Source organism: Notothenia rossii (assembly GCF_949606895.1).
Source record: "Notothenia rossii genome assembly, chromosome: 9".
Taxonomy (NCBI): Eukaryota; Metazoa; Chordata; class Actinopteri; order Perciformes; family Nototheniidae; genus Notothenia; species Notothenia rossii.
The window spans coordinates 48947386-48961741 of record NC_136907.1 but is presented as its reverse complement, the minus strand read 5'-3'; the positions used below and the strand labels follow the sequence as shown (position 1 = coordinate 48961741).

General features: G+C 39.4%; 1 protein-coding gene across 1 annotated transcript; it reads left to right on the top strand.

Moving 5' to 3' along the window:
• The first annotated feature begins 5560 nt into the window (after positions 1 to 5560).
• lrrc8da (leucine rich repeat containing 8 VRAC subunit Da) lies at positions 5561 to 14356 on the top strand. Its single transcript, XM_079649146.1, has 2 exons — positions 5561 to 5922; positions 10426 to 14356. Coding segments are annotated over exons 1-2 (2529 nt in total). The 5' UTR covers positions 5561 to 5921; the 3' UTR covers positions 12954 to 14356.

The following is a 14356-nucleotide window of genomic DNA, read 5'->3' as shown; positions in this document are numbered from 1 at the left end:
TCTCTTTCAGGGGGGAAACATATAAGGATTCTTACATTTCAGGTCATATTTATTTGAATAGTAAAATTAAAATGATCCTAGCCCAGAGTATAGACACATTTTGCTGCATATACTGTAGGCATCATCTTGGCAGTTAAAACCACAGTTTTAAGACAACATGGCTAAATAAAAGTAACTTTTTCAGAGTCCTTCAGGTACGCCACCACATAAGCAGTTCTATGTTAGAGAATCAGAAGGCGTTTGAAAACAATACTGAACGTTTTTATTTGTGCATATCGTACAGATTCAGGGCTCAACGTGATTTCAAGAATATATAAGGGACTCCAGGAGACTATTGTGAATTCCAATGGAGAATCTCCTCCTCATGGAGAGCGTTCGCCTGGAAGAGTCCAGGGTTTCCCACACATAGACTATACTTGGGCGGGCCGCCCAGGTATATTAACGGCCGCCCAAGTATATTTCGCGTTTGAGAGAGTAGTGATTAGTAAAATATGCATGAATAAATAAATAAAAAGTTAACTAGGTGAAAAAAGGTAAGATACACTTTTAAAACTTTTTGAGAGCTAAAACTAGTCTTTGCTGCTGCCTCAAAGAGGAGAGGAGGGAGAGGAGGGAGACAGGAGAGGCTGACTCAGGAGCACAGACACACTCACAACTATAAATGAACCAAAAATAAATTAATAAACAAGTTTCAGTGTTTTTTTCATATTAGAAATGGGATGTTATTGGTTATGGCCATGATTTTATGATTATTGAAATGTATACAGTTCTGTTTAATATACTGTAGGTGTTTCCATAGATCTATAGTCTCTTTATTTCCCCCTCAAAATGCACCAGATTGATGCATTTAACTCCAACATTTTAAAATAAATCTTACCGGGGGAACATGCCCCCGGACCCCCCTAGAGGATTTGAGGTCGACCCCAACTTAAAATCACATTGATAGCTTCCTAAATACATTTATTTTTTTAAATAGTAACCCATTTCCATATGTTTATGTGTGGGTAGTAGATTTAAACTATAGGGCTATCACCATGGGCCCTGCCTGTACCTGTTCGCTCTGCCATCGCGTGAAGGGTCTGCTAACAAGCGCTACCACCACCCCCCCAAGTATATTTTAGATCTGTGGGAAACACTGGAGTCTCACTAGATTTTTGATCACGCGCGCCCAGCAGTCTCACCATGGAGAGGAGGCTGCTGGAGGAATGTTTAAAAAAACACGTGCTCTGGGATTGCCCAATAGTTTTGGGCATAAGGTTTATAAAGAAATTGTCAACATATTTGGAACAAAAACTAATTTTAATTGGGACGAACTCCTCTTCGCTTTCCTGCTCTCAACAGCCGCAAATATTAAAACAAAATACTTATTTGGGATGTTGAGTGTCGCTGCCAGGAAAGCAATCTGCAAACAACAATAAATGGCTCAAACAAAACAGCCCATCGATAGATGATTGGTACGATATGGTTTATGAAATCTAATGGAAAGAATAACTTTCTCTATGAGGCTTCAGGAACTTAACATATGGAATTATATTGTGAGAAAATCCTATACAGTGAATTCACGATACACACTATTTTTTTAATTGCTCGAAAGCATGTCGTCATCAAGATACGAAACGATATGTATCCATAATGTATGTCAACAACCAAATAGTGAACTGTTTCTTTATGTGACAGTAAAAAATCTCCTTCTTAAACAAGTATATAAAAAGCCTATAGAATAAGCTTAGAAATGTATCTACACAAAGCTGAAAACAGGCTTTTTTTTTGGTGAAACTCGTGACAAATCAACTCTTTAGACATACATGGTTCTCACAGCAATGCAGTAAAGATAACAACATATGAGGACCTTATTTAATATGATGCATTGCTGTTGATTAAACTGCCTAGCAGTAAATGAAAGCGTTGAAATATGTACAACCATGAACATGTACAGTATATCAATCAACATACACATGAATGCGGAAGTATTTTTGAACTAGAATCATCATAACACACTGACAGGGAACATTTGACTGCAATGAATGCTTTTACTTGAATACTTGAGGAACAACAGTGCAGATACTTTTATTCAAGTAAAGTTTGTAATGCAGGACTTTGAATTGAAGTAGAGTATTTTTTTCAGAGTATAAGTATTTCTGCTGCAGTAGTATCTTTATACTGATTAAGAAACAATGTTTAAGAAAAGATGTGCACCACAAGCTATTCTTTTTTTGTCTCTTTTTTACTCCAACTGATTCTCATCTGAAAAGTGTCCCTGAAAAGTATTCATTTTCCACATATCTTTAACGCACGTTTTCGGAAACTGATGACGTGGAACCTTTCCTGGACCGTGGAAAATAAAAGTTGCATATGTAGTTACAAGTCACAGCATGACAGACATATCAAAGGCAATCCAAACAAAATGAGGGCATGAAGAGGCCTGCTATCCAAGCAGGAGAGGAGTAGCACATGTTCTCAGTCTCTGTATTTGTCTTTGTCTTAAACACACATAAACACACACTCTGCACTCAGCAGCTGTTTATTGGTTTTCCAACAGCAACATCATATCACACCACATCATTGCTCTTCATCACTCTTACTGTATTTCAAGTAACAACAATGGATCCACATGCAGGAACAGCCTGCGTGCAGGTCTGGAGTTTGTGTGTAATTTGACACATACACACCAACACACATACACACAAACTCAGTGTTTATTTTGCCTAAAGGAAATAAAGGACCAAAGAAACAGGTTTGTTTGGGTTTGTGGACGGTTAGTGGCTGGTATGAATTTGAATTTTACTGTGTAGTTTTTGTTACATCACAAGTGTATATCCGGTATGCATTTAAACCACCAGCTAATGTTTGTGAATGTGACACTACCCTCTGTACTCTTTACAAATCAGAGAGGGAGGTCCACACTGAATTATTTATATCTCAATGGGCCAATTCTTAACGCACTGAGCTGGTTGCCAGGGGCGTTTGGGGTCCCCAGCTGTTGGCCCTGTCTCCCCACAGACAGGAAACCCCATACTGTCCGACCACTAGACTGCCAGTCAGTGTGACAACAAACCAAAGCATTCCCTCTTTACACCGTTTCTCTTCCCCCCTCACCACACCGACAAATTGTCCTTCCACAGTCAGGTAAACTAGGTTAGGAAACAGAATCAGTGTCGATAACAATTGTTATTATGGCTGCTACCTTTTTTTTGCACCATTTCATCCTGTAACAACACTGTTGTTAAATAACACCTTGCATTATAAATGTTTTCCTATTTACTGGTGTTATTTGGCTCTTCATTACTTGTATATGTTTCAACTACTTCTATAATGATGCCGATTATTTCTTCTTAATTGTATTTGTTTGATTTGATTTGATTAATATGTGCATGCCTCTTTATTTAAGGGTGCTATATTCTGCTCATGTTCAGGTTTATATTAGTATTTAGTGTCTCTGCTGTGACATGTCTCCATGCTTCAATGTTCAAAAAGCTTGGAGGCCATTGAATCAATTAATATCAGCATTTATCATATCAAAGGGTTGAACTTCTGATAAAGAAGAGGGGTTTAAGCAAATGACAGAGAATTTGCCCTTTTTAGGTACATCTCATATTTTAATGATAAAGGCTAAAGGTATCCTTTTCAATGACTTCATATATATAGGCAAGCCAAATGGGCTCTTCATTTCTTATCCCCTTTCTCCTGCTTTGGCTGCACCAGACACTTTGTTTTGTTTCAAGGTTTGATATGTTGCTCACTGATGGCTCCTTCAAGGCCTGGCGCTGTGCTGATGGACTTTTGAATCATTAATGGTATGAACGCTGCAGAGATGAAGCTGCTTTCTTGTTTAGTCTTTGTCTTTGCTGTTTTATTGATTGCGTATGTACTTTTGTCTATTGTAAATTTCCTTAAATAATCAATTAGATGTTTGGTCGATAACATCTCAGAAAATGGTGGAAAACATCTTGCAAAATATGAATATTTCTCAAAAGTATTCTCTTTCCTGGCATAAAGGAATAAAGAAACCAGACAATAATCACATTTAAAAAAAAAGCTGGAATTCAGATATATGTTTTGAATTGACTATTTAAGTATTTTATCGTCAAAATACTTGCCGACTCATTTAAAAGTTGATTTATTTTGTAACTCCAAAAAGAAACCTGACAAATATTGGTTTTGCAACAAGTTATGAAAGGTTTCAATGTGACTGTCTGAAAATGAGTTAAGTGTGTTTACATCCACTACTTTCTTATTGACTTTGTCCACACTGCCTTTGTTTGGGATTCATTAGGGAAGCCACTATGAACTCAGCTATACAAACTGCCTCACTCAAGTCTGAACAAACATTATTGCAAATACATCTCCATAGAACAGAACACAGACAATGATCAGTGTAATCATTCTGCATGTGTTCATGTGTGGTCACACACCACCTCCACATCTGATCTTTTAAACCTGGCAGACTATCGCAAAAAAAACGCCCCACTGCCTGCTATTCTTTCTTTCCTTCTTTCTTTTTTTTCTCTTCCTCTCAAAGTACAGGAGTAGCCTGAGCGAGAACAGTGTGCCCGCAGCCAGCAGCCCAGGACCGGTTGAAACCTGTATAGGGTTGCAACTGAGGAGACATTTCCTCCACCCTGTGCATCATCAACCAAATCCAGAAAGAGCTGGATATGATGCATGACTTCAGCACTCCAGGGTCCTATTAACTGCTGAGTTTATCAATACCCATAATACAGATGAAGATGGATATAGATACATAGATAGATAGATAGATAGATAGATAGATAGATAGATAGATAGATAGATAAACAGTGTTGCCCTATGGTAATAACATGGCATATGGTAATTACTGTTTTGTGTAACAAAACAAGACAACCTCTCCAACACGTGGCACGTGCACAAAAGGCACATGTCAGAAGTCTTATAATTAGTCAGCTAAGTTCTTTCAACACCACGATGCATTTGTGGTGTCTGCTGCTGCTACTCTGAAACAAAGAGGGGGAAGCAGATGCCGCGTTCATTTCGCGCTGGAAAGTCGGTAAATAAAGGAGCTCGGCTTTCAGTTGGTAAGCCGTGGAAAGTATGCTCTTGGTTTTTGTTCGGTCATGCATTTAATTCGTTTCACTTGCTTGATACCTGTTTTAGTTATATTATGAATGAAAGGATAGTGGCTATATTTACCACTTCAAAAAGAAATGTAAATCCACAAATAATTGCTCGTACATAGGGTTGGGAAAATAATAACGTTAAGATATTTCCTTCGTCAGATATATGCGAACGTTAACATAAACGTATAAATATAAGGTAGAAATTATTTGCATCATTATAAAAGTAAAAGAAACATTAATTAATGCAGTAGCAGCCAAATAACACCAGTAAATATATTGCAAGGTGTTATCATAAACTGGTCTTTGTTACAGTATTTAAAAAAAACGTAGCAACTAGTAATAACAATCGTTATCCGTTATTTTATATTATTTTCAGGCCAGCCGTGGGCTGTTTAACCTTCTCCCACACGCCCTGAACGCAGCACAGATAAGCTCCAGGGCGGTGTCTTCGGGAAGTTGCCGGAATGTCATCCTCCAATGGGAGGCTCGCATAACACCCACAGCAGCGGTCTGAGCGGCTCCATGTTGGATCTGCCTGCTCTTAGAAATACATTGGAGCTCTGTTAATCCGTCTGTCTGCGCGTATTGTCTGTCACACGGCCGGGCAGCCGGCTCTGCTCCCGGGCTCAGGTAGGAGGGATGTAGCCGACAGACCGCACTGTCACCACCAAATATATCTCGGAGCTTTCCGTTCCATAAAACCGGCGTCATTCCCGCACTTGTGAGCGGGGCTGAGAAACCAGGTTAGAGGCGCACCTGAACAACGGAGCGAAAAGTGGCATGCAGGCGGAGGAAGAAATAATTGGATTGAGATAACGCCTCGCAGGCAGTAAGTGTATTTTCCGTTACCGTATGTTTTAATTGTTTACTTTTAACTGTAATATTCAATAACCTGATTGATATTCCGAGCAGATAACGCTTTCCAGATAAGAAACTGGTTACCTGAGTGCTTTACGGCGCGGCACATGCCGATTCTCAAATGAACATGTTTCAACAAGTCACATGACCCAGTACCCAACTGATAATAACTGCGCACTCACGTGAAGGGAAAAGTCAAGCGGTTCATCATTCTGGGACAGACATGTCTTATTTCCTCTTTTGGTTGAATAGTCTTAACTTAACACAAAAAATGCATAGTCTACAGCTTGTCTTTTAGCAACCTGTTTCCTGTCTGTCTGGAATTCAACCCCCAGAACTGGTTTCAACTTAGTTTACCCTAAACTCAACATTTGTCGTAATGTAATTACACTTAGCACGCAGTACACTGGCTGCCATCACGTGGTGAGGTCAGTTGTATGTAGTTTATCTACACAGGGCAGCAGGGACATGGCACTGCTGCTAGGGTGCCATGTGCTAAGGGGCCCCTCCCTGTCCTGGGGTGGCCACCACCCACTAAGCTTTGTTATTTTTTCACATAGCAGCCTGTTAAGATGTGTTACCTCTGCTAAGTGTGATGAGTTGGTGGAAGGTTGATGAGAATAAAGCACTGGAGCTCAACTTTGTCACCCTTGCAGTACTCAAACACCACCTGCACTGCCGCAAGATAAATCATTAAGCAAGTCAAATATTATTCAGCCATCAGTCATTTAATTATTCACCCTCATAACATGTCAAAAGCAACCTCCACCCCTACTTGGAAACTCAATAATAATAACATTCACTCAAAAATAAAAACATGAAGTGATGACACGCTATCATGAATCTTATTTTGCAGTGAAGCAATATCAGAGTGTAACAGATACAAAAAAACGGTATAACAGCTGTTAGAAGTTTATAACATATATCTTGTTTCAGCATATAAAATGGTGGTGCAAAAAGACCAAACATATCTGAGGTTATTTAGCTGTTGCCATCCCATAGTTTGTCCAGCAGAAAACAGATGACTTGCATGTTCCTGAAAGGTAACTTAGTATAACATAGTAGTAATACCCAAAACTGGGAAATCTTGGTCTTGATATGAAGACAATAGCCTGAGACATAGGTTATTGCATTTTTTATTGGCTTATTATGCCAATATAAGCAGATATTTGTTACATACATATGTTACATTTTTTATCTGGATCTAAGAAATGTGGTGAAAAAATGTAACAAAAAAATTCTCAATGCTATATAAATGAAAATCAGTAATAAAATAGTCTCTAAATAAGAATAAGAAGTATCAGAAGTAAGTATTTCTGGATATAGTAATTTCTTACATTTAGGCTGATACAAAATATCCATAATAAATGTAGGTCAGCTGATTATGATTACTTTTTTTTTTGTAATGGTCTTCTTAAATTATTCATACATATAAGGTATAATTGATGTGCATTACATTTTAATGAGCCTACATGTGACATAGGGAAGGAAGCCGGATCTGAGTGGTTTGTTGAATCACATGTGGTCTGACCAAGGCAGCCCATAACAAACAGACTTTCTTTCTTTCTCTGTTGGTAGGCACTTCAATTAGCATAAAGGGAAATGCACAATCTATACGCACATGCACTGAAGAAGAGAATCTTTCATGATATATGTCCCATTTCTGAAATACAATTGCTTTTATGTGCGAGAAAGCCCTACCTTTTTAAAAAGCCTTATTCTGTTTTTTGCTAAATCTGTCTAAAAAGGTCAAATGTCACTTGTTTTGCATCAATCTTGATACAGGGTACTTATTATATGTTATAGTTTGGATTCCTAAAGCGTTTAGTCTACTATCCCATCATTCAAGGGTGGTTTTCGCTTTAAGTAATGTTTTATTTTGGACGGACTCTATAATTTAAGTTTTTTTAATATGTTCAATCTGAATTTACTTTAAAAAAAAAAAAAAAAAATCTATATTGATTCTGACTTTGCTACATCCAACTCACAGGTTTATCATTACTTTGAAAAAAAAGATTATTAATTTACCCCTTTTTAAAAGTGAAGATATAATCTTAACAATATACAATATAATTGTTCTGGGAATGTCATTTTCGAGCCTGAGACCTGAAAAACAGGCTCAGGGTTTAACAGGTTAAATAACAACTGCTGAATTGTAACCTGTTAACTTGTCAAAACAAAGCCTGGTCCCTTAGCATCCCTAGTGTCAACAACTGGGCGTCACCCTCAAGCTAAAATGCATATTATGTTATGGCAAATTCTATCGTTCGTTTATCATTTTATTCTTTTTGAGGATTTCTAATCTAAAATTCATGATAAAGTGCAAACCAGTGTAAATCATTGTAGTAAAAGTAAGATGAATTTTGACCAAACAGACAAAGTATCTTCTAGATAAAAAAATCTAACATTAACACATAAGGTAAAATCAAATATATATTTCCTTTGTAGAAATTCTCCAAATCCAGCCTTCTTACTTGCAATGATAACCTGCTTTTGGTAATGCAGTTCAATGTGCCTTAGTTTGAAATGCAGTTCAAATATATTAATATTGTTACAGAACTTTTGTGATCCAAAAACAACAAATGATCAAGATGGACAGATAATCATTTATTTATTTATTGCTTAACACAATTATTTCATTGTGGATTTAGGGGATTAGAGGTAGCAAACAGATGAAAGAATAACCAAATGAAAGCCCCCTCCACTAAATGAGAAAAAGGCAATTCACTAAATGAAACACACATGTGCAAAACATGTTATTGAGTCAGAACAGTTGGTGGACTTCAAATAACTATCTTCTCTATTTCCTCTCTATTCCAGTAACAGCCTGCTGTAGTAATCTGCTTAAACATCATTAACACATAACTGAATGAAAGTAGACTGCAAAGTGAGAGTTGGCACCCACAGATAAAAGGCTGGAGTTTACAGTGATATCTTCACATCCACAGGGTTTGTATCATAGAAACTCATGGCAAACGTTATTTTTATTTTCATTTCCGTAAAGCTTACTCAATGGGACTGGGTATCATTTTAAAGATAGTTATTGACCATTTCAGCTTTTGGGTCATCTAGACAGAGGGATAAGGGCAGCCACTAGCGATTATTTTAATTTTATAATCTTTTGTTGATACATTTTTCTTGATTAATCATTGCTCTATAAAATGTCTGGAAATTGTGACAAGTTAAGGTTTATAGGTGGTGTTTTAAGATCTCATATTTTATCTCACCCACTTCCAAACCCAAAGGCATTTGGATAACAATCATAGAAAAGCGGTGAACTTGGGAATAGAGCATTTTTTGAAAGGTTTTGCTAAACAATTACAATTACTAGGGAGGCTCCGACCAGGGTTTTTGGGGCCGATCGCCGGAATCAGAATCGGCCGATACCGATCATAGGATGGGTGGGGGCTATGGGGATCTTCCATTTAAAGTGATGTTTAAAACTCAGTTAATGGGTCTCATTTTTATTTTGCTTCAGTTTATAATCGTAACGGGTCGAAAAGTTCAGATGAATTTTTCAATACATGATGCGCTTCCACAAACAACAACCAACATAATTATTACATTCAAATGAAGTACATTATTCAAGTTTACATTAACTTTGGATAATAACACGGGAGGAATGAGCGGAAGCGCTCTTTTCCTCTCTCTCTCTCTCTCTCTCTCTCTCTCTCTCTCTCTCTCTCTCTCTCTCTCTCTCTCTCTCTCTCTCTCTCTCTCTCTCTCTCTCTCTCTCTCTCTCTCTCTCTCTCTCTCTCTCTCTCTCTCTCTCTCTCTCTCTCTCTCTCTCTCTCTCTCTCTCTGTCAGTATTGTCTCATGCAGCTCACTGATCCAGTAATGAGTGACCCGAGAGTGAAGAATACATATATGTATAACTAGTTTAGCTTGTTCCAGAGGTAGATGAAATAGCTAAGTGTGTTAGGTCTAACTCTTCGTGTGTGTTTTGCTCCGCTCACCAGTCCGTCGCAGCGGGTGGAGCTGCTGGATTTCTGCTCCGCTCACATTGCATACCACTATTTTACTGTCATTTTCGGACACCTTAAAATAATACCAGACTGATGAAGCCATTTTGGCGAGCTTGTTTTGCCGCACAGAGAAAAGTGTCATGTATCTTACGTCATGTGATCGGCTCTCAAGATCAGAATTTATAGAGGGCACCGATCACACTTTTAAGAGCGAATATCGGCCGATAACGATCGGCGGCATATCGATCGGAGCACCCCTAACAATTACCTTAATCATAAAAATGCAACCACATCATTTTCTGTTAATCAATAAATGTTGAATCAAGCAGAAAAACTTGTGAGATCTTTGAGTTAAATAGCCTTACTTTACATTCTACTTCCTACAATGTGAATGCATACGCATATTGTGATGTCAATGCTGAAACGATATATTGTCCAACCCTTGTACTAACTGTTAATGCTAAAAAAAACTAGAATGGATGAACTGACTCTCCTCTGTTTGTTGCAGTGATGTTCACGCTCACTGAGGTTGCGTCCCTGAATGACATCCAGCCGACGTACCGCATCCTGAAGCCATGGTGGGACGTCTTCATGGACTACCTGGGGCTGGTCATGCTCATGCTGGCCATATTCGCCATGACCATGCAGATCACCAAGGACCAGGTGGCTTGCCTTCCTTGTCTCGAGGAAACGGACGAGGCTTCGGGGGTGAAGCCTAATTCGTTCACGCAGCAGAGTTCACAGAATGGGGCTTCAGCAGCAGCCCCCGTATCAACATCCCTACCCCTAGTCACTAAGGACATGCCGGACGAAATGGCCCATGAGATCCACGTCACACACCAATACAATCAACCTGAACCGACAGGGGTCAGGACCAACCTGGACTACCAACAATATATCTTCATCAACCAAATATGTTACCATGTTGCCTTGCCCTGGTATTCCAAGTACTTTCCTTACCTCACCCTCATCCACACCATTGTTCTCATGGTCAGTAGCAACTTCTGGTTCAAATACCCCAAAACCAGCTCAAAGATTGAGCACTTTGTTTCAATTCTAGGTAGATGTTTTGAGTCTCCCTGGACTACGAAGGCTTTGTCTGAGACAGCTTGTGAGGACTCTGAGGAGAACAAACAGCGGTTGACAGGCACCTCCATGGCCCAGAAACATGTATCTTTAGAGGGGAAGGACGAAAGCACAAATGTAAACTCCTCCACACCCATGATTGGGGTGAAGTTCTCGGCAGATAAGCCCATCGCAGAGGTCCCGAGCAGTATGACAATCCTGGACAAAAAAGACGGGGAGCAGGCCAAAGCCCTGTTCGAGAAAGTACGAAAATTTCGAGCTCATGTGGAGGACAGTGACTTTATCTACAAGCTTTACGTAGCGCAGACTGTCGTCAAAACGGTCAAGTTTATTTTGATATTATCCTACACTTCTACCTTTTTGGCTAAAATACATTTTAAGCACGATTGTGAACCCGATATTAAGCAGCTAACTGGATACCGAAAGTTCTTCTGTACGCACAACATGGCTTTCATGCTGAACAAGCTGCTCATTAGCTACATGGCTTTAATATTGATCTACGGGATGGCTTGCTTGTACTCTCTCTTCTGGGTGTTTCGAAGACCGCTCAAAGAGTACTCATTCGAGAAGGTCCGTGAGGAGAGCAGCTTTAGTGACATTCCTGACGTCAAAAATGACTTTGCATTCCTCTTACACATGGTTGACCAATATGACCAACTCTACTCCAAACGCTTTGGGGTCTTCTTGTCCGAGGTCAGTGAAAACAAGCTTAGGGAAATCAGCCTTAATCACGAGTGGACCGTTGAAAAACTGAGGCAGCTTGTGATCCGTAACGCAATGGACCAGCAGGAGCTGCACCTTTTCATGCTCTCTGGTCTTCCCAATGCAGTGTTTGACCTAACGGACCTGGAAGTGCTGAAGCTGGAGCTCATTCCTGACGTGAGATTCTCTGCGAAGGTCTCCCAAATGAGCAGTCTGCTGGAGCTGCATCTCCTGCACTGTCCGGCCAAAGTAGAGCAAAACGGCTTTGCTTTCCTCCGGGATCATCTCCGCTGCCTTCACGTCAAGTTCACTGATGTTGCAGAGATCCCGGGGTGGGTGTACTTGCTGAGGAGTTTGAGGGAGCTCAACCTCATGGGCAACTTGAGCTCTGAAAATAACAAAATGATCGGGCTAGAGTCCATGCGAGATTTGAGGCATTTAAAGACATTATGCTTGAAGAGCAACCTCACAAAAATGCCCACAAACATCACAGAGCTTTCACCACATCTGATTAAGCTAGTGGTGCACAATGATGGTACTAAACTTGTGGTACTGAATAGTCTGAAAAAGATGACAAATCTAATTGAACTGGAGCTGCACACGTGCGAACTCGAGAGGATTCCCCACGCTATTTTCAGCTTGACCAACCTGCAGGAGCTCGACCTTAAATCGAACAACATCCGAACCATAGAAGAGATCATCAGCTTCCAGCACCTCAAGAGGCTGACGTGCCTCAAACTGTGGCACAACAAAATCATCACCATCCCTTCATCTATCGCCCAAGTCAAGTCTCTGGAATCTCTCCACCTGTCCCACAATAAACTGGAGACCCTGCCCCCAGCCCTGTTCACGCTCCCGAAGCTGCGGCACTTGGATGTGGGCCACAACTCCATCACAGTGCTCCCTCCGGACGTGGGCCTCCTCCACAATCTCCAGCACTTAGCCATCAACTCCAACAAGCTGGAGGTGCTGCCCAAGCCTCTGTTCAGATGCACCAAGCTCAAGGCGCTGTGTTTGGGGAACAACGCGCTCACCGTGCTGCCGGAGACGGTGGGTCAGCTGGTGCAGCTCAATCAGCTGGAGCTGAGAGGAAATTGCCTGGACAGACTGCCTGTGCAGCTGGGAAACTGCCGCCTGCTGCGTAAAAGCGGCCTTGTGGTGGAGGACCATCTCTTTGAAGCACTGCCTGTGGAAGTGAAGGAGAACATAAGCAGAGAGAACAACGTGTCGTTTACCAGTGGCTTATAGCACACAAAGCATGGCAAGCTTGCATAATGGATGTACGAGTAAACTCTTAATGTGTGTTCACACCGGACGCGAAGCAAATCTTTTGTGCGTCGCGATTACATGTTAAATCAGTGAGCACACTTGCAAAAGCATTAATTCGGTTTTTACTAACCAATATCAGTATATTGTTATTACTGCATCATTTTGATACGTCTATTTAAATTAAATTAAGGCAAAATATGTTAATTTCGTTGTTGTTGGTAACTACATGAAGATAAGCCCCTACTCCTCGCCAGTGGTATACTTTGAGTGACACTAGTAAACACAAATGATGCTGCGGTCAAACCCGCAAGAGTAACGTGATGTGGTTCTTCGCTTGGCGTCTGGTGTGAACGCACCATTATTGTAATAACAATTAAATGCATTTTCTTGATTATTTTAATGAGTTGTCTTATTTATATATATATATATATATATATATATATATATATATATATATATATATATATATATAAAATGGTACAGAATGCTTTTCTTGTTGCTGAGTATGTAATTCAGCAACTTTTATGGCATTAAGCTTTTTTTTCATAGCTTTGAGTAATAAAACATTTTGCTTCTGTATGTTATACTCTATAGACCAAAACTGTTCACTCCAATGACACAGTATGTAGATTTATCATTATTGTTTTAGGTACTCAGGTATAATTGTAACCATGGGGAACAATCTTTTTGCCTTAACTGCTGCTACTTTTTTTTTTTTAACAGTGAGGGCTTTCACAAACAAAAAGGCCAAAAATGAATATTTCATGTTTTCTTGTCAGTTTTTCATACAAAGAGACTTCAATGTAAGGGGACACAATGAAACACTTTTTCTTAGTAGTTGTTTGAAATCATGTAACCTTTATTTTTCCTCCATGTCTTGTAGCCAACCGATCGAGTTTAGAGTTGTGAAACTCAGGTGGAGACTAAGCACCAGAATTGACCCTTTACCTTACTTGTGTAGAGATTGTATACTAAAGGCTTATAGTAATTCATTTGCACATTGAAAACTTAATGATTTAAAGATCAGTGAATGTCCTTTCTGATAACATGTCCCAAGACCAACGTGAGCTGATAAAGGGAACTCTGTTGACTGTCTTTTTTTTTTTAAATCATACTTTGACATTTGAAATGTGTAATAAAAACTGCACACAGGTAAAACTGATTATTTAACAGGTTCTTGTAATGACGTTAAACAATTTCTGCCTTTTAATGTATTTCTGCGTATACCTATATACCATATATATATATATATATATATATATATATATATATATATATATATATATATATACACAGTATTTATTCTTCAGAGCTGCTGTACCACCTTTGAGATCCTGCTCAAAGTTCACACCTTTATGGCACAATAAAACAAGATTTTAGAA